Source organism: Ictidomys tridecemlineatus, chromosome 8 (assembly GCF_052094955.1).
Source record: "Ictidomys tridecemlineatus isolate mIctTri1 chromosome 8, mIctTri1.hap1, whole genome shotgun sequence".
Taxonomy (NCBI): domain Eukaryota; kingdom Metazoa; phylum Chordata; class Mammalia; order Rodentia; family Sciuridae; genus Ictidomys; species Ictidomys tridecemlineatus.
Window position 1 is genome coordinate 134,592,693 of NC_135484.1, and position 26,633 is coordinate 134,619,325.

The 26,633-nt window shown below is 39.0% G+C and overlaps 1 protein-coding gene across 3 annotated transcripts in view; it reads right to left on the bottom strand.

The window, feature by feature from the left end:
- The window catches only part of Mylk4 (myosin light chain kinase family member 4), an 80,159-nt gene that overhangs the window by 22,305 nt on the left and 31,221 nt on the right, over window positions 1-26,633 (bottom strand). Inside the window, exons 2-5 of one of the 3 annotated variants that reach the window (XM_040282189.2) lie at window positions 6,177-6,255; window positions 5,392-5,839; window positions 3,820-4,121; window positions 2,210-2,315 (exon numbers count right to left, since the gene is read on the bottom strand). In XM_040282189.2, coding sequence (XP_040138123.2) covers window positions 2,210-2,315; window positions 3,820-4,121; window positions 5,392-5,839; window positions 6,177-6,255 — 935 coding nt within the window. The remainder of the gene's footprint in view (window positions 1-2,209; window positions 2,316-3,819; window positions 4,122-5,391; window positions 5,840-6,176; window positions 6,256-26,633) is intronic. The other 2 variants (XM_040282191.2, XM_040282192.2) reach the window with 2 other exon arrangements.

A 26,633-nucleotide genomic window follows, 5' to 3' on the forward strand; every position in this document is an offset into this window, starting at 1 on the left:
TTCCAGTCAACTCAGCTTCCTACCCAGGGCAGAAGCAGGTGGAGCTTGGAGAATGATGTTGGATTACTATAAACATAGCCATAGAATATGAATACAGCCCCAGGCACCTCCTCTGTCATCATTGTTTAAGAAAGTACTTTCCCCCCATCATTAGCAATGGCCTAGAACTGCCTGGCCCAGCAATGGTGAGCCACCACAGTTTGACACCAGGGTTATCTCCACTCTGTGGCTCTCTCACAAGATTTATTCTGCAAGGGCTTTGAATGATGAGTCCACCTCCCAGTATTCAAGATGGGTCACCAGACTAATAATCTCATGTTAACTAAACATGACCATCAGCATATTTTCAATGCTGTGACAAAATACCTAAGGAAAAAAAAAACTTAAAGGGGGCTAAGGTTGTGGCTCGTGGTAGAGTGCTTGCCTCACACATGTGAGGCACTGGGTTTGATCCTCAGCACCACATAAAAATAAAGAAAGAAAGATATTGTGACCATGTATAGCTTTAAAAATATTTAAGAAAAAAACTTAAAGGAAGAAAGGTCTGTTTTGGCTCATGGTTTCAAAGGTTTCAGTGCATGTATGTTTGGCCTGTGGCTTTGGGCCTGTGGCAGCATAGTATGTCATAGGAGGAGCATGTGGCAGAGGAGTTGCTCCCTTCATGGTGGCGGAGAAGCAAAAATGGAGAGAGAGGAAGGGACTGAGATCCCAATATCCCCTTTGAGGGCACACCCCCAGGAACCTAACTTTCTCCCACCAGGCCCCACCTCCTACAGGTCTCACCAGCTCTCAATAGCGCCACAGGCTTGTGAAACCAAGCCTTTAACACAAGGGCCTTTGGGAAACATTACAAATCCAAACTATAGCAGGGATATAAATATCCTAGAGGCCACAGGGCAGCAGACTAAAACAGGAAAAAATTTTTGAGGATCCAATAATCCTTGGCATCTTATAGCATCTCTACCAAAAGGAAAAGGTCAGATGTTGAAACTTGACCCTCCTACCACGGAAAAGGAGGCCAGCACTCAATGATCCCTTCACATCTTAAAGGCAGCAACATTCACTCAACTAGTTTTCTGAGCAGATTGTGGTTGCCAGTGTTGAGTGGAGCCCAGAACAAGAGATGAACAGCTGCTGGTCTAGACTTCAGTGCAACCAAGCAGATCCAATGGTGCCCATAGGGGGCAGAAAGGAAGTTGAAGAGGCACTATTGACAAACCTTAGCCAGAAAAACAGCACAAACCCTGGGAATTGTTTCAAAATCTCTTCTGCAAATAACTATTCTCCTTTAAAGAAATAGTTGCTGGCTTGCCACTGAAATCCCTGAAGACTCGAATACTTCAGACTTCCGTGGCACCAGCTCATGCTGCGGAATCCTCATTTCTCCTCCACCCATCCCCATGTCCCATGGGGAGTTCTCTCATGATCACCAAGGAAGACATTCAGGTGGTCCCATGTGGCAGGGGCAAAAGGAATATGGATGGGCAGAGGAAGAAAGGACCTCTTGAAATCAATTAATTACACCCCAGTAATTAATTGCAGAAATCTGTCTATTTCCCATGCGTTGGTAAGTAAATTTTGTATGTATATATGTATGTAAATTTTCTGCTTTCCTCTTCCTTTTCTTTTTTTTATACAAAGACATGCTGATGATAGCAAGCCTTATAATTGAAGCTTTGAGTTACAAGTATCATAGAGGCAATTGCGAATGAAGTAGAAGAGGAAAAAACATCTCCCAGTCTAAATGTGCTCCCATAGTCTTTCTTCTTTAGGGAGAGAGCATGCATTTCGGTGTCCCTCAAATAAGCAATTCAGTGAGGAAAGCAATCAATCAGAATGGATAATAGTAACCAATACAGTAACAGTAGAAATGGAGAATGATACAAAAACTTTGCACATGCCACAAGAAAGACACAGCGGTGACTCATTTCTACGTTCTGTCTCCTGGGGTTTAAGCCATGGCTTTGAACAGCTTCAGAATCTTCTGGTGACTCACATTGGGTTTTTCTTACTTTCAGACATTACAACATGGGAAGTAAAAGCAGATAATCAATGTGGAGTTTGGTGACCACATCAACCTTTCCGGCACCCGTGACAATTTTCAGAAATGGCTGAAATCTCTTGTCTGTCTATAAATGTTCTAGTTCTCAGGAAAACGTTTTTGAAGCCCTCAGGTCTGTCTCTGCTGTTCCAGTTGAGCATGACTTACCCTCCCAAAATCTCTGTTTTGCTCACAGTATATAAACTGTTGACCGCTGCTTGCTTGGCTGTCACAATTCGATGATCAAATGGGGCAGCAGGAGCAGGGATGTCATCTAGAAGGTGAGAGGAAAAAAGGGCTGTCTGTCAAGCAGTCTGACCTCTTTTTAGCATCTAGCATTGAGCCTCATAATAAAAATGTGCTCATTTAATAATTAAATATCATGGGCCTTCTGTTTTATTCCGAATGATCCGGGAATATAAAATTCCATTTCATACTATAACCTGTGATTAATAAAGGTAATATCTGACCTCTTTGAGAAAGAATGTCAGGACCATCCAACTATCATTCATACCATCTTCTGAACCACTTTTCAGAAATATCAAAAGATAGTAGCAAATGTCCAAGCCCAGTACAGTCCAAACAGGTAATGAACTTGGTGCAGTTTAGTGGCAGAGCACTTGCCTAATGTGCACAAGGCCCTGGGTTCCGTTCCCAGCATCAAGAAAAAAAAAAACAAAACAAAAACAAAACAAAAAACCCATAAAAACAAACAATTAAAAAAAATACTTCCAAGCTTGAGTGAGACCATTTTAATTCAAACATGAGGAATTATTTGATCCATGTTTTAAAAAAGTGCCCCTTGATATATTCTGTTATTTTAATTAAAGCAGAGAGAGGAAAAAAAGGAAAAATGAAACATTTCTTCATGTCACTGAAATGTTTGATGTTATATATTACTTTCCAAAACGTTTTAGGCTCTATTTAAGACACATTTAAGTCACAGAGATGAATTTTTCCTGGCTGGCTGGAAATAAAACACCCAATAAAACGAGGTAAGTGTGTATTCTACAGCTATCGAATTTCTTCCACTTTCCACCTTCCATCTTGTGTATTTAAACTCTAGACCATATCAACATTAGTCCTAACATGCGTAATTACTCTATTATAATATTTCTCCCAGTATTCTTTTTACTTCTCCATGACGGCTGCTGTTAAAATTTGCTGGCCATGAACCTGTTCATTTTCCATGTATTCATTTATTAAGCAGCTATTATTGCATGCATTCAATGAGGGGAGTCGATAACAGCTTTGCTTTCAATACTTGATATTTGTTCAACATGTTTCTTGAGCACTTATCTTGTTTCAGGTCCTCTACTGAGTGTTAATACTTTGGGAGAGTTTTGTTTTGTTTTGAGACCAAGTCTCACTGCGTTGCAAAGTCTGGCCTTAAATTCTTGATCTTCCTGACTCAGCCTCCCGAGTAGCTGGGATTACCGGCAAGCACACACTGCTCCCGGCTGATGCTTTTAATTTAAAATTAACTAATATGACATCTTTGTATTCAGTTAACATCTGAGAATATGATTTGAGTGGACTTTCACTTCTTACACTATGAATATGCTGAAAAATGTTGTCAAGAGAGCATTCACTTGGTGGCAACTCATAGCTTCAGAGTTTTTCTTAAAAAAAAAAAAAAGTGCTCCAGTTAAACACACAAACAGCATCAATAGGGCTTAAGTCTCTTTCAGGCTGTTAGGATAATGAAACTTCATTTGGAATGCTTGCTGGAAAAGGTTAGGAAGTTTTAAAAGGCCAGTACAAAAGCCATTTCCTACCCAGTGGGGCCACCAGATCTTGCTCTCTGGAGGGTTTCATTCCCACAGACTCAGGGGGTTGACCCTGTAAGCTCCTCTGGGCTTGACTGGCTTCCTGGGTCCCTTTAAATGTGTTCTCTTCACCTGCACCCACTAGATCTATTCTGCTCTTTTTGCTGTCCTCCTTGACGAAGCACTCCTCGGTCACTCTGCGCTTACTGCTGCCAGTGGACTCCGTTTGTTCAGCGTGCTGGAGAGTGCATCCTGTTGCTGGATTTCCCAGGACTCCTGGTGCAGATACCATCTTGGCACTGTTGATGCACCTGGAAAATAAAATCCAGTTGCAGCTCTCAAAGTTTCAAGGAGAAAATGTTCAGATGGTCAAAATTCTCAGAACTAAAGCTTTCCTACAACGGTGTTCTGATGAGGAGGATGTGAGCTCCGAGACAGAGGTGACCATTTCAGTGCTTAGGGACCAAAGGAAGCAGTGGGCTCCCCCCATCGAATCTATGTAAATTACCAGGATGCAGAGAATATCCCCAAGACCTCGTGGTGACCCCCAGGCACTTCACTTTACAAAAATGGTCATCATATGAAAACCTAATTTGTTCTTTATTTTTTTCTCCACTTCCTTTCTGCATAGAGAAAAAAAATGACCAATTTCATAATATAAGAAGCAATAATATCTCTAAATATTATCAGTCATAAGGGAACATGGGTGGATTTCTGGTTTAGGAGCAGTTCGTATAACTACTAAGCACATCTTTGCAGTGATGGACTTTAATAATCATCATTGTTTATGTTTAATTTATGGAAAATTAGATATATCCAAGATTAGGTTTAGGTTTCAAGTATATTATTTTAAAGTTAAACAAGAATTATGTCTTCAGTCCCTAAAAAGGACCACACAAGTATTTGGATACCCTTTGTTCCAAATAGATACCATGGGTTACCATAACTTAGAGCAATTAATTTCAATTGGTTTCAAAATTTCCAGAATTTATATATGAAACTTTGCAGTTAAGGAAGGGAATCTTTCAATAATCTACTTCTTATAATACTTGGATGCAAATAGCCAATTTTTTGTGTATAATGGACTAGGTAAACTTTTTCAGATTTAGGTTCCTAACTTACAATTAAATCTAACCATTATTTAGTTATTGCCCTTATGAAGAATATCTTCTCCGTTGCTAAACAAGAAAAAAAAATTATTTTATCTTTTCAAAATGTTGATTACTGGAAATATTTATAAACTTTGTCTTCGTCTGTATGATGATAGAAGAATTAGAAAGCAATACTACATGGATGGGAATGTAGCTTAGTAGTAGATTGCATATTTAGCATGAACAAGGTCCTGGGTTCGATCCCCAGCATCCAAACAAAACAATAAAATGCCTGAAAATATCAGAGACAAGAAGAAAAATAAGGGCAATAAAAATGGATGTGAAAAAAAAATCTACATGATCTGGGAAACTGAGTTCTAAATCGTTAATTCAAAAACTCTCTTCATTTTTCTTTCAATATGGCCTTAAACTAGAATGGCAGATAGATCACTAAGAACCATCAGTTGTGGGGTGTAGTGCTGCACCCTACCTTTCATGGGACTGATCACCGTTAGTTTTATCAACATGCTGCTTCTTACTGGAACGTTTGTCCAGCACGGGTGCTCCTGCTGTTGGAGACCGTCCTTCCTCCTCATCTTCTAGTCTTCTGGTATCTTCCTTAGAATGGAGCCCATTTGACTCCCCCTTGAGCGCTGGACAATCATTCTTATCCACAGTGGCTTGCTTCTCATCTCCAACACTATTGTTTTCTTTTCTCTTCAAGCTTTCTGTGCAAGAAGTACCTTTTCCATCTATGCTCTCCCTGGGTTCTCTGGAATTTCTCAGGACAGAATCCAATGCCTTATCTTGCCTTTCTGAATGACACATGGCAAAACTTCTCTGAGCTACAGAGGCGTTGGTCTTTTCGGAATTTTTCTTGTTGAGTTTATCAATCTTTTCTTTCTCAGAGGACAGTTGGTTCTTCTGGGTAGATCTCTCTAGAAGCCACCATAGGACACAAAATATTTTAATGGAGAATGCATGTGATCAGTAAAATTTCAGCTTCCTATAATGCCATCTATGCTCTGGTTTCTTTTTAAACAACAGACATACGTTTTGAGTAGCCAGGAAAAAGGAAAGAGGACCAACTGATTGACAATCGGATTTTAAGAGATTTTCTTTTTTTGCAACTGATGGGACCAAAAATCAATCAGATAAAAGCATTCACAAAATAGAACTTCTCTCTAAACATGTAACTTCCTCTGTATAAGAAAAATAGCAGGATTTTCAAAGCAGATTCTCTGTCTGCAACTGCTAGTCTTCTAAGGATGTTACCTGTGAGGGCTGATGTCCTTTCGTCTTTAACAAGTGTCTTTTCCTTCAGGCCAGGGTTTGACCACACCTTTTCCTTAGCCTGTGGATATGAAAGTAAGTGAGATTACCTATTATATCCAGATTTCTCAAACTCAGCACTACCGACACTTGGGGCTGCATAAGTCTCTATGGTAAGAAACAGCATGAGAATTGTAGGATGTTCAGCGACTTCCCTGATAATCTACCCAGAAGATGCCAGTAGCATCCTGCTTCCCAACTGTCATGACCAATTGCATCTCCAGGCATTTAAAACTTATTCTCTTCATTATTTTAAAATATACAACACATTATTATTCACTATATTCACTCTGCATATAACAGATCTCAAAAATCTACTCTTCTTGTCTATCTGAAACTTTGTCAATCACAATAATATTAATAAAACAAAATGTACCCAGAGATTGCTAAATGTCCCCTAGGTATAAAAATGCTCCAGGTTAAGAATCATAATATTATATATTTCCAAAAGAAAAAAAAACAAAAATTAATAGACATTCTCTGGACATAAGAGACTGAATTAATGAAGCCTGTATAGGCTAATCTTATGGTGGAATTTTATACCTGAAAACAAATTAACTTATTATTTTCAAAGAAATACTGAAGAATTTTATCATGATTCATAGGTTGTCCATTTTCATGAATGTATTAAAGAATGTTGATAATGTATGTGCCACCTTTGACCTCTGTTTAATTTGTCTTGATATGATTCACATAAAAATCAAATAAAAATGAGAGTACATATGTGAATGGCTTTGCAAACAGAAAATTAAGGAAAATAAGTTTTTAGGTTGCTTAGAGCAAATATCTCTCCTTCTAAGTGGATAAACATTCTTCTCAAATCCCTTTCAAATACCATATAATATGTAAACATTAGTCCAACCCACCCAAATTATCACAATTCTAAATTTATGTATTAGAAATTTAAGAAATTGTATGGAGGTCCAAAGAATCTCTTTCTCTCTCTCTCTCTCTCTCTCTCTGAACTCGGTATGTGTGTGTGTGTGTGTGTGTGGGGTGTATCTCCCTCCTATTTCTTGAAACAGAAATAATTTAACAGTTTGCCTCAGGGTGGTTTGCTGACCTGAAATACCATATAAGTCAGTGCATAGTCACCAAGACAAATTGCAATGTGTACTTTTAAATAATTTAAGGAGCAGTTTCACAGGTTCAGAGTATTTCCATTTTTAAACCAGGGACCTCACAACACAGAGGCATGTTTAGTAAATCTATAGAAAGCCAGGGCTGTATTAGAGCAGTAATTCTCTTTTAAGTCTAAGTGCGGAGATGGTGGGGAACATGGTCTTCAGCTTCCTCAGGCAAAGCCAGCTGCTCCTCCTCTAAGCTTGCACAGAACTTGACATGTGCTCCCCCCCATGTTATCTCTTGCAACATTTCATTGATCCTTTTTTTCCCATGTCAGTTTCTCACTAGACTCTGGGGTTTCTAAAGGTTTGACTGGTTCATGTTTGACTCCTGGTGCTTAGCCCAGGGACCAGCACATATTGATTATGACAACGATGATGATGATAGTGTCGGTGACAGTAATGATGACGACGAATGACAATGACGATGGTGATAATGATGATGTTGATGATGATGATGCTGGCCATGGCAATGATGGTGATAATGGCTAAAATTAAGGAGCATGGGCAATGGGCCAGTTATTATTGAACCATTACATTATCAACTTGGTTGCTCCTTATAACTACCTTTTGGTATAGACTATCAGCTCTATTTTATAGATGAAGCCAGGATTTTAACTCAGTTGTCTAGCTCACTCTGTGACCTTAGCAACTGCATACACTCTACTATTCGACTAGGAAAAAACAAAAAGACCATAGCTAAGCTACATTATTAATATTTATTGAGATCTACTAAATAGTTGGAACCACAGAAGATGAGATTAAGAAAGAAGAGCATTAAATGAAAACAAATTATGAGAGCAGAGAGGCAAATAATTTTTGGCCAAAAGATTCAAATTAACATAGGGAATTTTTTTTTTTTTTAAAAAAGAGAGAGACACTATTTGATTTAATTTTGAAAATGCATATTCAACTTAGTCAAATAAGGAATATTATCAAATTGTGTTTATAAGATTTTATAAATTTGTCTTCCAAGGCTTCTCTGTTTTTATTTTTGTTGTTGTTGTTTGTTTGTTTGTTTGTTGAGACAAGGTCTTACTATGTTGCCCAGGCTGACCTCAAACTCACGATCTTTCTGCTTTAGTCTCCTGAGTAACTGGATTACAGGCATGAGCCACTACACTTGGTTTCAATGATTCACTTTCTAAATGAAGATTCCTGGTGTCTCAATAGACATTGTGCTTGTGTGGCATAAACTCAATGGTAAAAAGTGAACGTGGACTTAAAAATAAAAACAGGTATCAGTCAATTTTAGTTCATCATAACATGCAAAATTGAGAATTTGGCTATGCTACTCTGTGAAGCACTGATCAGTCAGCATTTGCCCCAAAGGCCATCTGTATGTCAGATGGTAAGTGTCCATATACTCTGTCAATATTCTTTAGGTGTGGAGTCCTATCTAACCAACAGGAGAAGCCCTTGGTCCTGAGGAATATAAGAAGTCAGTTTCCAAAAAAGGCTGTTTGTTCCTTTGGAAATTATATATCACATATGTTTTACCTTTTAAATAATGGAAGAAAGTCCTCATTCAATGCCCCAGGCTATTATATTTTCATCTTCCTATGTAATACTGACATCTAGAGGAACTTTGAACTGAAGAATTTTCAATGAACACAAGTTGTATTTCTTCTTTTTGTCCCCAGACCAAAACCTTATTCAATTTCAACTTTTTCTTTTGCATTTCTTTAGTTCTGTGTAGAAGCTGCTATAAAAAAGCACAGGTCTATAGATATATCTTGTTTGTTTGACCCAAAATGAAGCTTGTTTTCTATTGACTAAAGAGGATTGATTGGTGCTGTTTAGCATGAAGTTCCTGAAACCATTTCAATCATCCCATTAATGGGATGAAAACATACCAGGGATTGTGTTCCTCTGCTGAATTTGCAAAGATAGCTGAAATAAACCAAAGGACCTCATTTCATTCCAATTTCTTTATTCGTTCACTTAATTTGTATATTCTCATATGGATGACGTTGTCACTATTAGCCAATTGCTTTTATAATAATTTCCTAGTGGATTTAGGATGACACAGGGAAGAAAGGGGACATGGCCCACCCAGATGCCTCAATACTCCAAAAGTAGTTTGGCTCTCTCTACTTGTCCAGTTCCCTAGATGTGTCCCCTAAGCACATGCATGTATCCAGGGATTATCCATAGCCATCCTTTGGGGAACATGAAAGAAATGTTAGAACTCATTTCTATTTATTTCATATCTTGTGGACTGTGTGTTTGTGTTCCTCTGAAATTTGTATATTGAAAACCTAATCCCCATTGCGGTAGCCAAAAAGAATTTGGCTGTAGAACTCAACAGAATGCTGATGTCCATGTGAGTAGAGTCTTTGGAAGGTGATTGGATCATTAAGGTGGAGCCCTCTTCAATGGGATTAGTGCCTTTATAGGAAGAAACATGAGAACTTGCTCACTCTGTACTTTCCAACTGTGAGAACCTGAGAAGATGGCCATCTTCAACCCAAGAAATAGGCCATCACCCACCATTGGATCTGCTGGTATCCTGATCTTGAACTCGCAGCCTCCAGAACTATGTGAAATAAATGCTTATTATTTTAAGTAACACAGATTATGGTAATTTGTTATAGCAGCCTGTACTAACACATTCTTTTAAAATTTATATTTAATATATGCTTGAAGATGTACACAAATAAAATTGGACATGCATATAATTTTATACATTTCTATAATATACTAAATGTTGATTATAAAACCAAATATATATGTATTGGTTATCAACATGTATATGAGAATAAATATGTAAGCATATTAGAACGTGCTTAAAAATATTTTACTGAGGGACTGGGGTTGTGGCTTAGCAGTAGAGTGCTTGCCTTGCTCCTGTGAGGCCCTGGGTTCAATCCTCAGCACCACATAAAAATAAATAAACAAAATAAAGGTATCGTGTCCATTTACAACTAAAAAATTTTTTAAATAATTTTTTTACTGAAAGCAGTATGAAATCAAAATGCCACTAGATAACTATATTTATCACCTTCTAACTTGCTGAAATATGCGTTTTGGAGAACCATGTTAATTAGATTCAAGAACAAGTACAACATTGCAACAGTCAGCTCAATTCTTGCAAATTATTTTTTTCTCCTATAACATACAGGATTCCTTACTCAAATGCCTATTTTGACTATTTAACCAATTGTAAGTATGCATGCACTTTATATTCTTGACTCCATTTGAAGTTTCACTTGTCATCTTAGGGTCCAGCCCTGAACAGGTGGGCAGCATCTGTCCATGGCTGTGCACCTGGCTGCCTGGGCATGAGTTCCCTCTCACCCTGTACTACACACCTGCCCCAGTACTACATGAAAACATCTTTTCCTCGAAGTCATAGAATAACCAAAATGGAAATTAATTTAACTGGGCAATTTTACTTCTTATTTCATTGCCATTCAATAAAAATCAGTTTTAAAAAAAAAACCAATTCCACGATGGATTTAATCTAAAAGAACATCAAAGCTGAGAGAGTAGCTTCCTTCACTAGACCTTAACAGCACTGTGATTGTTTTCTGAGACTGTGCCATCAGGTGATGGCCCTGTCCCATGACTGGCATATGGAGTCTTCTCCTCACCTTTGTTTTTCCAGTGTCAAACAAGGGGGTGAGGGTTCCCAAAACGCTTGGTGAAGGATTGTGAAATGAAGGGAAGAAGTGCTTACGGGCTTGGTGCTCTCATTATGAGAACACTTTGTCATCAGGCTGCCCTGGGGACCATCTCAAATCCATTCCTACTGATAATCCCCATATTCTTTGCTCCACTTAAGCAACATTCAGTGAGATCCACAGTCCTGCATTTGAAGATTATAGTTTCTGTGAAAACTGTGTTTTATAACATCACATACGGGTCATAACCAGATTGTGCACCCTGAGTAGTGGCTTCACACATCAACTGCATACAAATGTGCCAGGATGACACTGTGTAGTTATTTTAACCTCATACCTAGATACGCCAAAACAAAATCGTAAGGATGTATGATGACTTTGCTAAATTTTGATTAGTCTTCTAATGGAGGACAGGAAATTAAATAAATCCTAAAAGAAACAAATAAAATAGTTTTCAGAAGAAAGGTCAACTACATTTCCTTTCCTGAATGTGAAAGGTAGCTTTAGAGATCATTTGTAAAAAAAAAAAAAAAAAAAAAAAAAAATCTATTTCGGTTCGTCCTGATCACACTCTCAAATTCTCTGTGCAGTCAGTGAGAAAATGCCCCAAAGTCATAAATGGATAAAAGGAATTCTCACAAAGCACAACCTGTTTTGAGGTCTGTGGGGACTGGCATGGCAGCAGCTAGGACAGCTTCTGACTGACCAAATCCAGGAAGGAAAGTGTTGCCCTTGACCTCAGAACTCAGTGAGTGGCTCCTCTCCAGGGCTGTCCATGACATCAGGTGGCATCGGTCACCTGAGAAACTAACCCTGCCAGGAAAATGAGCGCCTTGGAAGCATCTGCAATTCTGTGAACAGTGCTTCATTCAAGAACCAAGTCAATAGGACTCTTCAAGGGCTTGAAGTTAGAGGTGCCAGTTCAGGAAGTCTAATAGGAACAGCTGTCAAGTGAAGACATATGGATAACTTACTTCATTATAATAAGGATGGAGCAGCACATATTTTTTAAAAGTGCACGGCAGCATTTCATAGCCTCCACCAGCAGGAAAAAAACCCAGCAGAACGCACAACATTGGTCAATTTCACTTCTTAGTTTATTCCTTATTAACAACAGGCCTTTTTTCTTCTTCTGGGGACTGAACCCAGGCCTTGATGCATGCCAGGCCAGTGCAAAGACCACATAAATGACATGTTCTAAGGGGTTTGAAAAGATCAGTGATTGAGGTTGGTCACAGAAGGCAGAGATGGAGAACAAACTGGCTGGTCCCCCTTCCCATCTGCCCTGCTGCCATCAAGGTCGAGGCTAGGAATCACAGCTACAGATGATTATAAATATTTGTTCTCTTCCATGCTTCTATCCAGCCTGTCTCTGTCAATTTTAAAACAAACCAGTTAAAATGAACACATGAAACATCTTCACCTAATATTTAGTTACATTGGGTGCCAGAAGCCAACCAAGACCCATATGTGAACTGGCCCGTGTGTAAACTGAGCAATGTTGAGGCCATAAGGCAGAGAAGTCTGGTTTCCAGAACTCCCAGTCAGAATCCACCGACTTGAGAATGCCTGATCCACGTGGCATCCTGTTCTAGCTCCTGCTCAAGCTCTAGCATAGTTCCAAAGATGGGGTGACTCACTAGAGCCACACAGACTCTCGGAGATGGGTGTGGCTTGCCAAAATGCCAATCAGCCTGTTTACAGCAAGACTCCTGCTACCTGGAGAAGCAAGCACCAAACCAAGACTCTTCCCGCAGAAACGTTATCCTTGCCTTTACCTTATCTCTGCCTTTGATGGACTCCCCATTAACTAAAGAATCAAATTGGGCCCTTTTTCAGTTGCTCAGTTCTAGCTCCTATCAGGACTGGGAGATCCGTCAGGCACTCCCCTTATTATATTTAATTTCTGACTCTGTCTTTATTTCTTATTGATTATTTCAGACTTTTTTTTTTCCCAGGTGGCTCACACCTCCTGAGCAGGAACCTACTCTCTCGGGGTGCTGGTTACCTCGCTATAATTCGGTACTTTGATAATACAGATTTTATTTTTCCTGCATCTTATCCTGAATGACTAAACTGGCCTATGGCATCTTATAACAGTCATATTTTTTACTTCCTTCTCACTGCGACCTTATCTGTCCTCCTCCTCAAACAGGAAGAGCCGAATCCTCTCAACTTACCTGCTCTTTTTTCTCAAAATACCAATTCGACTTTTCCTTCTGCCTGCCATGCCCAGTAAGATACTGGTCTGCCTTGTTTTGACCAAAATTCCTTTGCTTATCGATGCCTGAGTGTCCCCCTCCTGAAGATTCTGATAACATTGGTCTTCAGTGGGTCCTGGACAGTCTGTTTTTTTGTTTTTGTTTTAAACTCCACTCACAACCAAGTGTTTAAAGTATGTAATGTTCTACAAACATTGGGAACCCCCATCTCTGCCAGCTCTGGTCACGCTGATCTTTGTTCCAAGTCCCTTTTTCAAGCCAGGCCCAGTTCAGAATGACAGTGCCAACACTGGAATTCCGCACACCAGCCCAGATCTTTGATCCCATCCAGGATGAGTTATCCAGCAAACCACTGGCCTTTCCTCACCCTGGACTCAGAGATACGTACATGGAAATCAGTGTAAGGGGCTGACTGATTGGGAGCCCCAAACCTCCCCTCCAAAAGGGATCTCTGGGGCATCCAAGAAAACCTGCAAAGAAGAAAGCCAGCGCTCCCAGTTGTGTCTCTGGTCCTTTGCCTGAAATCCCCCTGCCTTGCTTCTTGGTCACAATGTAATAAATAGAGGCCAGTTGTTAGGGGAAGTGTGGACAAATGTCACCTTAAGCAGCATGGAATTACTTATATCACTTTACATAAAAGTCTATCTAAAAACCATACATCATGTCATACTTTTGCTTCCTTGGGATTCTGTTACCCCCCTAGAAGTACCTGAGCACGTCAGAAGTTGCAGTGAGGCTACTAAGAAATTGTGAGTGTGAGTGCGTGCGTGTGTGTGTGTGTGTGAACAACCAAATTCAAACAGAATTACAGTTCCTTTATGTTCATTTGATTAAATTGAGTCTTACTTAGTAAAATTCCTCTTTTGTCCTAACATAAGACCAAACCTTGGAATGGCTTCATATAAAGTTTACAGTGTTTTTTCATCACCCAATAAATCCTTTGATTTCTTCCCACCACAGTTTTAAGAGTATTCATTTTGCATGGAGCTCTTGGTATGCTTTTTAATTTTTATTTTAGGCTTATTTTTATCACTCTCTCACTCTGTGTCCTATCTCCTGCTCTGAGCAAGAGTTCAGTTCGACCTCTCCCAACAGCCTGGCTCCTTGCAGTGGTTCGTGCTGGCAGAAGACAGGGGGGAGTTCAGAGAGTCCTCTTGTGAGGAGGAGAGTGGTCCTGTGGGTTGTGGGGATGTTTGGAGATCTGAACTGAGATTCACTGAGCAAAATATTTTAACTCCTAATGGTTTCCTGTGCACAGAAAATGCTATAAATATACGGCAGAGCAGAGTAGAAATCAAAAAGCTACCTGTGAAAAGCAATAAGAACCTACAAAACTTCTACAAATGTCTCTGCAGTTGGAATATGCAATACAGACTCTAGGTAAAAGGTAATCATTTCTGACTATTCTCAAACAGTGTGGTCCTGTCCATTCTGCTTAATGCACGGCCATGGATCAGCTGCAACAGTTTCACCTGGGAGCTTATGAGAAATGCAGAATCTTGGGCTGAGAGTGTATCTCAGTGGTAGAGCACGTGCTTAGAATGGGTGAGTCCCTGGGTTCAATTCCAAGCACCACAAGAAACAAAAAAAGCAGAATCTCAGCCCCTCCCCACCACCTGCCTGTACCTTGAGCATCCCCAGGTGGTTTCCATGCACATTAAAATTTGAGAAGCGTGGATCTAGTAATAAATTGGAGTGAAAAAATATCTCACAAAACATTTGTCTTGGCCTTATATGTTTACTTAAATCTTACCTCCATCCACAAAGGTTCTAAAAAGTGAAAATTAGGGCTGGATTTGTGGCTCAGTGGTAAAGCATTTTGCCTAGAATGTGAGAGGCACTGGGTTCGATTCTCAGCACTGCACATAAATAAATAATGAATTAAAGGTCCATCAGAAACTAAAAAAACAATTTTTAAAAATAGCAAAAATTATACTTGAGATAAACTCGGAAAAAAAAGTGAGGAAACAAAAAAAGATCACAGACAATTCTTGGATGGTCTTGATGTCCACTGGCCTTAAAGGGAATCATCCACAGAAACCCAGAACTGTGTAGCACATCAGTGAGCTTCTCAGAATGTCCAGACCCTGACATCTGCCCAGGACTCCCAGCAGGGGCTCAGAGAAGACAGTTCATGTCTGGATATCTGGTGTGTAGAACATTCCCAAATCTCTGGATCTACAGAATGACCAAACTCTAGGCTCGGAGAAAAGCAACTATGCCAAGAGTGAGCTCTAGAATACAATGATCCCCGGTATCTGCAGGGGATGGAGTCCAGGACCTCTGTGGTTCTCTTAGTGCTCTGACAGGTGAGAAACTGTCAACTCCCAGCAATTAAACAAAGTGCTGACCAAGGAACAGAAATAGGATGTGACAGCACATGGCTAAGGGTCATGTACTTTTCAATATTTAAATGAAAGCTTTTTATTGTGTTTATACCATCCCTGCAAGTTAGGGAAGCAGGAAGTGTGCTTTGAAAGTCAAGAAGAGAGTCACAGATGATGTGTGAAGAAGTAGGAGAGTTACTGACAGCAACATCTTTGCCAACCCTAGACCTTGGGACAATGGCCCTGCAATTATAAAGCTTCTTCCCTTATTTGGTCCAGGTTGGAGTCTGAGAATGTTTTTCACAAGTCCTGTAAATGTGAGTAGTACATGTAACATGCTTTGAGAGTGCCTACTCATTATTCAAGACCTCACTCAGGAAAGTTTCCCTTTGTGGATTCTTTCTTGAAACACTCTCCTCCCATCCTTATACTGAAAGAGAAATCAACCTTTTCTCCATCTTTGTTGACCATGCATCTTTCATATATGTATCCGGCTGTGTTGAAATTACTTGCCTGCATGTCTCACCCTGGCTAGGCATCTCAATATCTCTAGCATCTGACTCAGAGTATGGCATGTGACAGACAAACACCAACTGATTGATTGATTCATTCATTCATTTATTCATTAGGAAAGGAGGGAAACTGACAGCTATAATCAACTTTATAAGAAAAATGTGTGGTATCCAGGATTTACCCAGGGGTGCTTAATCACCAAACGACATTGCCAGTCCTTTTCATTTTTTTAGTTTGAGACAGGGTCTTGCTAAGTTGCTTAGGGCCTTACTAAGTTGCTGAGACTGGCTTTGAGCCCATGATTCTCCTGTCTCAGCCCACCAAGTTGCTGGGATTAATAGGCATGTGCCATCACATCTGGCATAAGGTTTATTTTGGCTCACAGTGTTGGAGTTCTGTGTCCATTATCAGTTGGTCCCGTTGCCTTGGGCCTGTGGTAGCACCACATAGAGGGAGTAAATGGCAAAATCATCCACTTCATGGCCAGGATGTGAGAGAAATAGGAAGGGTCCTAGATACCACAATCCCCTGCAGGGGAATGTTCCCAATGACCTAAGGACCACCCACTAGGCCCCACTTCTTAAAGGTTCCATTAACTCCCAATAGTGCCATGGACTAAAGACCAAGCCTTGAACTCATGGGCCTTTGGGGGACATTTAAGATCCAAACTGTAATAGCACCCGTGCTAAGTATCTAGTCTTTAGCCTCAGCCTTAACAGTGCATGGGAACCAGGAGGGCTGCCTTATTTCCTTGACTTTAGGAAAACTCCACTTGGAATTCTGCATGGAAGTAAAGAAGATCCATCTAATACAAGGCATAGGTTCATAGGAAGCCAAGAGTAGTGCAGACTTGCTCTTCTTTTTTTTGGAGACTGTCTGCTGAACTACATCCAGAGCAGCAATAACTAAATAAATGCCTGCAATGAGTTGTCAGCTGGCCTTTGCAGAAGAAATGCACAATCTCAGATGGAAAGTTCAATTACGGGTATTTCAAGAGCAGAAGTCTGTTTCCAGTTAGAAGCCTTATATAAAACTGTGCTCCATCTGTGTTTACTACATGCAGCTGCACCTTTCTCAAAGCTCTTAATGAACTTTTTCTTCTTTCTCAACACAGCCTTATGCACAGAGGTAACAATCTGAAGGAAATATCAAGAGCAAAATACCTGTTTAAAACAACGTGGGATCACATGTTTGCTCTTCCTCTGTTAACTGGGAGGTACTACAAACTTCATGCGTCCTTAGATATTTCATCAAATAGCAGAAAATAAATCTATATTATGAAATAAGAAACTGCTAAAAAGTACAAGTAACTTTTTCCAGCTATTCTAGTCATATCTCATTATTTTCACGTATTAAAATTGAGGTAGTAGTCTAAATATACTTGAGTTTCACATATAATGAGATCAGTTCAACTTGGCATTTAACAATCATTATAAAATATTTCATTTTGATTTAATTCAGTAATATAGCAATATATTTTTCAACCTGATCTCATTATTGGTGAAACACATTTACACAAATATGTGTATAACTTACTATAGCAACATCAGTCAAATCTGAACACAGAAAGTTCTTCATATGCAATTACTTGCAGTTGCTCATTTTTTTATTTCATCTCCACAAAATTAGTCACATTGGCATGGACTTCTCCTATCTAATAGAAAGTAGTGTTATTCGAAAATAATTAAGTTCAGTTTCCAGGTAGATGCTATAAAAGTGTTAAGCACATTTTATAAATTCTACTTTTAGCTTGTATCACCTCAAAATTTTTCTCTACAAACAGTTGTGACAATAAATATCAAATTGCAGTTTTTCTTTTGAATTTTAAAGAAAACTAACCAAATAAGGATTTTACTCCTATGAAAATCCACATTTTATAAAATGGGAACTCCAGCTGCAAAATAATCAACATCATCATCATCATCATCCTTAATTCAAAATCCTAAAGTCTATTTTTTCAAGTAATTAAATAACTAAAGGTAGCTTATTATAAAAAATGGGTACATATTTTAATGAAATTACATACCAGTCATATGCATCATATTTTTATTGAAATATTGGTTCCATCAATACTGATTTAACCAAATTCATGTTTACAGAGTGTACATAACCTTTTCCTCCTAGGTGATCTAATATCTTATTAAAATTTAAAAATAGGCATTTTGATAGTATTAATCTCAATCTTACATTGAAACATACTTTCTTTAAAACATATTTTATTGGAAGAATGTTAAAGAAATTACTAAATTCAAGAAATAACCAAAGAACACCAGCTCCAAAATAAACACCAATTCCAAATTAAAAGCTGAGAAAGTTAAAAGTGAATTTACAAACATACATGTACCTAGAAATATAAAAAGGTATGCTTATGATGAATATCCCTAGATGAAATCCCATTTTTAAAAAATTTGCCTTTGAGCATTATATTTTGCTACACTCTCCTCCAATGGTTTTGTGAAAGATTTTTTTTTCCAGAGTATACAAAGAGCTGATCTTTGTTCATCAAAGTTCAAGGTCAAAAATTTGTCATACAGTGTAGCCTTCTTTGTCATTTTGGCTACGGGAGAAAAAAACAATTCATGGCTCACATTTCTATTTCCTCTGCTAACAAAACAGAGGGACAGACAGAAGACAGACTGCATAAGGGTAGCTTATCCAAAAAATCATATTTACTTTGACTTAAGCTATTCATCTCATTAGTCTCAGGCAGCCCAGAAGTAAATCAGCTAATAGGTTTAGGAATTCTGGCAGCTCTCAATTGCTCACAAGGGTGGTTGTTTTGGTTACCCAGGACAATATGTCCCAGACTACTCAACCTTTTGGCTTGTCAGGTTGGACTCCACCTCATAACTAAAAGAAGTTCTGGTTCTCATGAAGGAACATGGTCACTTTAATGCAGAAATCTTTACATTATAAGAAGACCTGTGTTCATCTTCTGGCTTACACATTTTGGTATATTTTCCTGCACAACTCCTATCCTTGAAAATACTATCTAATTTCTTCATAAATGAGATAACTCTGATATGGTACTTAAAAAAAAACTAAAAAGTTTAACTCCCCTTCTCAAGCCATGAAATTGTTAGATTTCAGATTATCCCCATTCTCTTAGAAGGTACTTTTGACTTCTTTGATTTGAGAATATAAATGAATCAGGCTGCCATAGATTTTTTTTTCTTTTTCTGGTAGTTGCTCAATCAGAAACCGAGAGTTATTTGACATTTCTCATAACATGCTACCAGTTCTCTCATCTACTAGTCTATTTGACATCTTTGAACATTAAACAGATTTACCTCTTGGAAAATTCATCGGCCCTCTCAACTCAATTTCACATCAATCATTCCAAAATTCTGTCTTATAATACTAGATCTTAACATTGGTATAGATTTCAAACTCTACACATCAAAAAGGAAACATCATCTTACATCAATATCTTACACCCCAAATTGACTTGATCCTATAGCTTGGATCTGAAATGCCCCACAATCCATGTGTTAAAGGCTTGGCCCCCAACCTGTGGCTCTATTGGGAGGTGGTAGAACCTTTCAGAGGTAAGGCCTAGGGGAGGCCTTAGGTCACTGGGGGCATGTGCTTGAAGGATATATTGAGATAACAGCCCCTTTCTCTATTTCCAGGCTTTCTGGAGGTGAATGACTTTGCTCCACCACCCTCTCCCTGCCATGATTTGCCAAAGGCCCAAAACAATGGCTCTGCCCAACCATAGACTGAAACCTCAAAACTGTGAGCCAAAATAAACCTTTCCTCTTTTAAGTGTATTTTTCTCAGCTACCTTGTTACAGTAATGGAAGGCTAACACGCTTGCTTTCCTCTTGAACCAGTTTCCATTGATAGTGCTATGAGAGTGTGTCTTCTTTGTGTATCTGCCAGTAGGGTTTAAAGTCCCACCCAAAACAAATCAGAGCCATATCTGTGTCTTGTACACAGATCTGTGCCTTGTACCCACTGGTAACAAGTCATGAAGGAGGTTGACCCACCTAAGAGTTCAAGGGCTTGTAAGCCCCAGGAACCCCTAATGATATCAGACATACTAATGATGCCAGGAATCCAACAAATGGGAATTCAGGGAAACATTACTGTCTCAACTCCATTTTAAGAAGTATTCGTACATTTTTCTCTGGCAACCAATATGATTTTGATGTTCAGTCAAGGATTGAGAACATCACTCTAGGGTAAGCTTGCTAACTACTCTCTCTCTAATCTGAAAAACTTTTCTAAGTAGAAAGTAAATTCTGTAGCTCTAGCCAGATCTCTCTTTTGGTTTGGTCAAATTCACTGAACTTTAACAGTGTGTGTTGGGAGGTGCTGGGAATTTACAATAGAGAAATAAAATACTGTCCCTGCCTTCAAGAAATAACATTACAAAGCTGAATAAAATCTTCCACCTTTGAATGCCTATTCCATTAAAATAATAAGTAATTTCTTTATAATATTAAAATATCTAACTAAGTACTAATTGGTCATATTGAGATTTCTTTGTAAGAGGAAGGTCCAGTTGGAATGAGACAGACAGATAAAACCTCTTCAGGTGGGTGTATCAAAAATAGATTCTTGAAAATCAACATTTATTTACTAACTTCAGGCTTTCCTCATCTACAAGATTTCTGACACTAAATGCCACTTCCTGTTTTGAATGAGATCCTTCTCCTGCAGATGGCTTTCAGCTTTGGTGTCAGGATCTCTTGAGCTATGTGCCCCATTGGGATATTAGAAACATTAGCTTTTAGTATTCTTTAAATTTGATGTTAAAAAGGTTGCACAGGATGAAGCCAAGGGACAAAGGCTGGTCAAGATAAGATTGTCTTAAAATTGCTTAGAGTGTTTTCATTGGTGGAAATGGACAGAGGTGGACGTGTGGCCAGGGTGCTGCATTATGTATGACTGTGTCCAGCCTGGGAAAAGAGCTCTAATGAAAACACTATCTTTCATGAGGGACACCACAGAAGTCACACAAATCATGAACCACAGCTCCAGGTTCTTCTCAGTCTAGTAACGCATGTTGAGAACGGTTCCCTAGTTAGCCACACTTCAGCCAGCTCTTATTATTTCATGAGCATGCCTCTGGATTCTGCACAAGCACACAGTAAGAAACTTAAAATCCAAAGTTAATTTAAACTATGGCATTGCTCTTATCAGCTAATGTAGTAACCAAGAAGCAAAGAGAATGAGATAAGGGTAGCACGTCATTTTCTCAAGGAACACACGTCATAAATTTTTGTTAGGGTTTTTGGATGTGTTAGTACTCCCTATCTTCATGATCAGGTGGTTCCGTGTCTTCCATATTTGTAGCTACAGCTACTTTCAAATTTTCTCATTAAATTATCTTGTTTATGGACCCATGAAGATGAAATGAAATGGGGGCAAGACTTTTGATTTTCAAACTTTACTTTGACTCAGGAGGACAATTTTATGTGATTCCTGCATTAACTTTGCTGTAGACTGCCAGCCCCACGAAATGGACAAGATTGCACATGAACCATCTTTAAAGGCGGCACTATCCGAGAAGCTACGAGGTGCAAAGATGCTTTGGAAGAGCATCTGAGACATGCATTTAATACCTAACATTATCCATTAATTGAAAACAACTTTGAAAAAAAAAGCCGAAGTTGGATATCTTTGGATTAAAAAAAAGAAGAAGAAGAAGAACAGCAAGTTTTGAGGTACATAATTTTAATGTAGGCTCTGAAAATTTCATCCCTATGAGCAACATACAAATGGTAAATGTTTTTCAGAATAACCAAAGCTCTTTCCTCCGATCATGGCGTCCTTGGACATAGGTACTTTTGCAAAGATATAAATCATAAAAATACAAACTGTACATTACACAAGTTAAATATATATCAGAATTTATGTTAGAGTTGGCCATTCAAAGGAAGGTTTTCTCATCTTTTGTTCTGAAAGCCAAAGAGAGACTTCTGTTAACAGATGGTTTATTTAAAGAAACCATCACCGTGTTCCCACTAATTCTCACCGTAACCTAAAACCCACAAGCACTGATCTTTCTCTTTCTACAAACGACAGCTTCATCATGCTCCGGGGCTCATATTCAGCAGAGGCCACCTGAGCCAATGGATGACCTCTGTGGAGAAAAGCCGTAAATCTCAGCTGGTTCCCTTTTGTCTATCAACAGCATCCATCAGCTGTGCTTGTGGGCATCCATGTGCTCTCTCTGACACGCAGGTCCTAGTTAGCAGATTCCAGAAGACAGACTGCATAAGGGTAGCTTATCCAGATCTGCGTGGACACTTCGGGTCATTTAAACCTAAGTAGAAAACCAGCATTCATTCAAAGGACACGGCCAGAGGTGGAACATTTCAACTGATCTCTGACTTGTGCTAAGCAGAGCAACAATCACAAGTCCAGGGAATGCATAAGCTGTGACATTTGTATTTTGAGAAGGTGATTTTAGTAATCACGATAGTCATAACCCAGAGTTTTTTAAATGGAAGCTAAGCAGGATCAACTAAATCCAATATCTAATGGTTTTGAGGGGTGCCCATTGATATCCACTGAAGTAAAGAAGGCCGAGCTGAGATGTGTCTCTCTTCACAGAACTGGACTTCAGACACAGAAACGCACTAGACTTCAACACACTGAGACTTCATGGGGAAAAGGCTAGACACATGGGGGTATTCTTTGCTACCACTCAACAAAGCAAGTTGCCCCAAACCCTAGAAAGTCCGAAAGAAGACAGACTATTCAAATCCATGAAATGTTCACTCCTAGGTGGCATCGTCTCCATCAAACCCGATTATTGGTCTAGAACGGGATGCTGGGTTCTATGGTTTGGATAAGAGTCTCCCCAAACCCCATGTGTATGTGTTAAAGATTTGGTCACCAGCCTGTGATACTATTGGAAAGTGGTAGAAACTGCAAAAGGTGGGGCCTACTGAGGGGTCTTTAGGTCATGGGGCTGTGTCCTTGAAGGGGATATTGGGACCCTGGCCCATCTTCTTCCTTTTCCTTTGCTTCCTAGCCACTATCAGGTGAACAGGCCGACACTGCCATGTGCTCCACCCTGATGTACCGTACTGCCACAGGCCCAAAGCAATGGGTCCCAGTGATCATGGACTGAGACCTCTGAAATCATGAGCCTAAATAAACCTTTCCTTCTTATATGTTGATGATCTCAGGTGTTTTTTTGTTTGTTTGTTTGTTGTTTTTTGTCACAATAAATAGAACACTAACAGCCCCATTTCTGCTGATTGGAAAAAGAAAGGCACCAAAAACACTAACCCAATTTCATCTTTTCTTGACCAAGTGATTTTGATTTCAAGATCTGCACAAACAGCACAGTGCAGTGACTACCTCCTCTCCTGCCAAAAGAGAAGGTTCTCTGTGTGACTGGGTGTTGAGTCTTTGTCACCACTGCTGAAACAGGAGGAGTGTCCATGCTTGACCCTGACATTTGGAAGAAGATTCTCCCTTTTGCATAACAGCTAGCATAAAGCTGCCACTGGTATTATACTAGAGAGAGCACATTCTTCACCCAAGAGTCAGCACAAGATTTTAATTGCCTGGAATTCCCTGGGGAGGTCACTAAGGACCAACAGAACTGGGTCCTGCAGCCAGAACCCTTTTATCCTTCCTTTCTTCCTTCCTTCCTTCCTTCCTTCCTTCCTTCCTTCCTTCCTTCCTTCCTTTCTTCCTTTCTCTCTCTCTCTCTCTCTCTCTCTCTCTCTCTCTCTCTCTCTCTCTGTTTACCTTTGTAGTATATTGATATATACATAAAAATGTAATTTGGTCAATTCCATACTCCAACACCTCCCCCAAGGAACCAGTATCTTTCAAAAGTCAAATCGCACATTTAAGCCTAAGCCTAAGCTGGCAAATGTGTTTTGAGTTGTGTTTCACTAGAGAATCTGACTTTATAAAAGAAATTCCTCTTCAAATCACAGAGAAGTCGTAGCTACTCCCATCCAAACCCAGTATGAAAAATGATTTTTCTTGGGTGAAAAAAAAAATAAAAGTCCAAACCACAATGAGATACCACCTTGCACCCATCAGGATGACTACTGTCAGGGATTTTTTTAAAAAGTATAGGTAAAAATGTGGAAAAGTTGGAACCTCGTGCATACTGTTAGTGGAAATGCAAAACGGTACCATTGCTGTGGTAATCAGTATGGAGGCTCCTCAAAAGATTAAACATAAAATTACCACATGATCCAGGAATTGCACTTCTGGGTAAATACCCACAAAAATTGAAAGCAGGAACCTGAAGAGTTATTTTTATATTTCCTGTCCGCAGCAGCATTATCCACGATAACTAAACATTGATAGTGAATGAACGGACAAAAATGTGATGTACAGATACAAGCAATATCTATTCAGCCTCACAAAGGAAGGACATTCTCACACGTGCTACAACATGGACAAACTTGGAGAACATTATGCCCAGTCACAAAAGGAGAAATACTGTATAATTGCACTTCTAGGAGGAAGTTAGAGTAGTCAAATTCATAGTCGGAAAGTAGAATGGTGTTTTCCAGGGACTGGAGAGAGATTGAACAGAGAGCTGTTTAATGAGTATGGAGTTTCAGTTTGGAAAAGTGAAAAGAATTCTGGACATGGATGGTGGTGTTGGATGCACAACCACGTGAATATACTTAGTACTATTAAGCTGTGTACTTAAAGATGGTTATAATGGTTAATTTTATGCTATGTGTATTTTGCCCCATTTTTAAAAATTTTGATTTTATTGGTGCATTATAGTTATACATAAGAGTAGGGTACATTTTGACATGATCATACAAACATGGAATATAACTTACTTCACTTCAGTGCCCAGTACTTCCTCTTGCCCTTCCATTCTCCCTCCCCTGATCCCTTTCTCCTATGCCACTGGCCTTTTCCCTATTTATTTATAGTTTTTTAAAGTTAGTGTTTTATAGAAAAAGCTTGCACATTTTAGTGCAATTTTTTTTATCCTTAGGTTGAATTCATGGTGCAGAATTCATAGTTACAGAAGGACAACTGTGTCTCTTTCCTCATTCTTCTCCTATTTTCCAAAGGATTTTAGTGAGTACCACATGCTTAGAACAATAACTTTTTTCTCTGTCCACATTTTTTATTGGTGCATTATATTTCTACATAACAATATGATTTCTTGCTATATATTCATACATACACAATATAACAATGTAATTTGGTCAATATCACTCCCCAGCACCTCCTCCCTCACTTCCCAACTTTCACTTCCTGGTCCCTGTCCTCTACTAGTCTCCCTTTGATTTTTGTGAGATCCTCCCCTACACCTTTCATTCCATTTTTCCTCTCTAGCTTTCACATATCAGAGAAAACATATGACCCTTGACCTTCTGAGTTTGACTTATTTGACTTAACATATGGTTGCTAGTTCCATTCATTTTCCTGCAAATGACATAATTTCATTTTTCTTTATAGCTGAATAGAATTCCATTTTGTATATATGCCAATCCATTAATAGACACCTAGGCTTGCTCCATAGTTTGGCTATTGAGAATTGTGCTGCTATACACATGGATATGCATGTATCATTATAGTATGATTATTTTAATTATTTAGGATAAATACCCAGGAGTGGTACAGCTGGGTTATATGGCGGTTCTATGCCTAGTCTTTTGAGGAACCCCCATACTGATTTCAATAGTGGTTAGAACAATTATTTTGATGGACACAAATCAATGGAATTTTTAATGTATCATAATTGACTGAAATATTATGAATCATTCCCTCATTGGGTTTTCATTTTTTATAAGTTGAAAATAATCTTCTTTAGACCTGTCTGTATGTACTTAGGATAAGAGCAGAACATGTTAAAGTATGACCTTGCTTGAATAAATCTTTTAGGGCATGTGTATCTGTGCTAATATGTGCATCAAAACTTCCAGAAGAAATGAGAAGCTATTAACAGTGTTGAATGTGGAGACAGAAATTCGATTTGGGGCCATAATGTATTTTACTTAGAGTTTTCTGTAGTTTGTGTTGCATAAACATGACTCTGTGTGTGTGTGTGTGTGTGTGTGTGTGTGTGTATTCATTTATTCAAAATAAAATGCTAAGGGGCTGGAGGTGTAATTCAGAAATAGACCAGATGCTTACCCTGCACGAGGTCCTTGGTTCAATCCCCAGCACCAAAAATAAATAAAATTAAATAAATAAACAACAGAAAATAAAATACTGGGTATGCTCAGATGAGTAAGATGCAGCCCTGATGACAATTCCTTGTAACCTAGGAAGGAAAACTGATCCATACATTATTAAAATGGTGGCCCGTGTATCTTTTAATTGGTTAGGAACCTGGGTTCAGATCCTGACTTGGCCATTTCTTAACCATGTAATGGTCTCAGGTAAGCCGTTTAAGCTTTCTGTGCCTTAACATTCACCTATAAAATGAAGGTAATGGCAGTTCCCACCTGAGAGACTTTTCACAACTATTAACTGAATGAGCCCATGGGAAGCAACCAACAGGTAAGCTCTCAATGAATGTTTGATGTTACTAAAGATCTGAGACAAGCCCTGCATCAGAAGAGCTAGGATTTCTTCTGCCTGGGTTTCTGGGCACTGAGCCTCAGAAGTGGAGGAGCTTGCACTG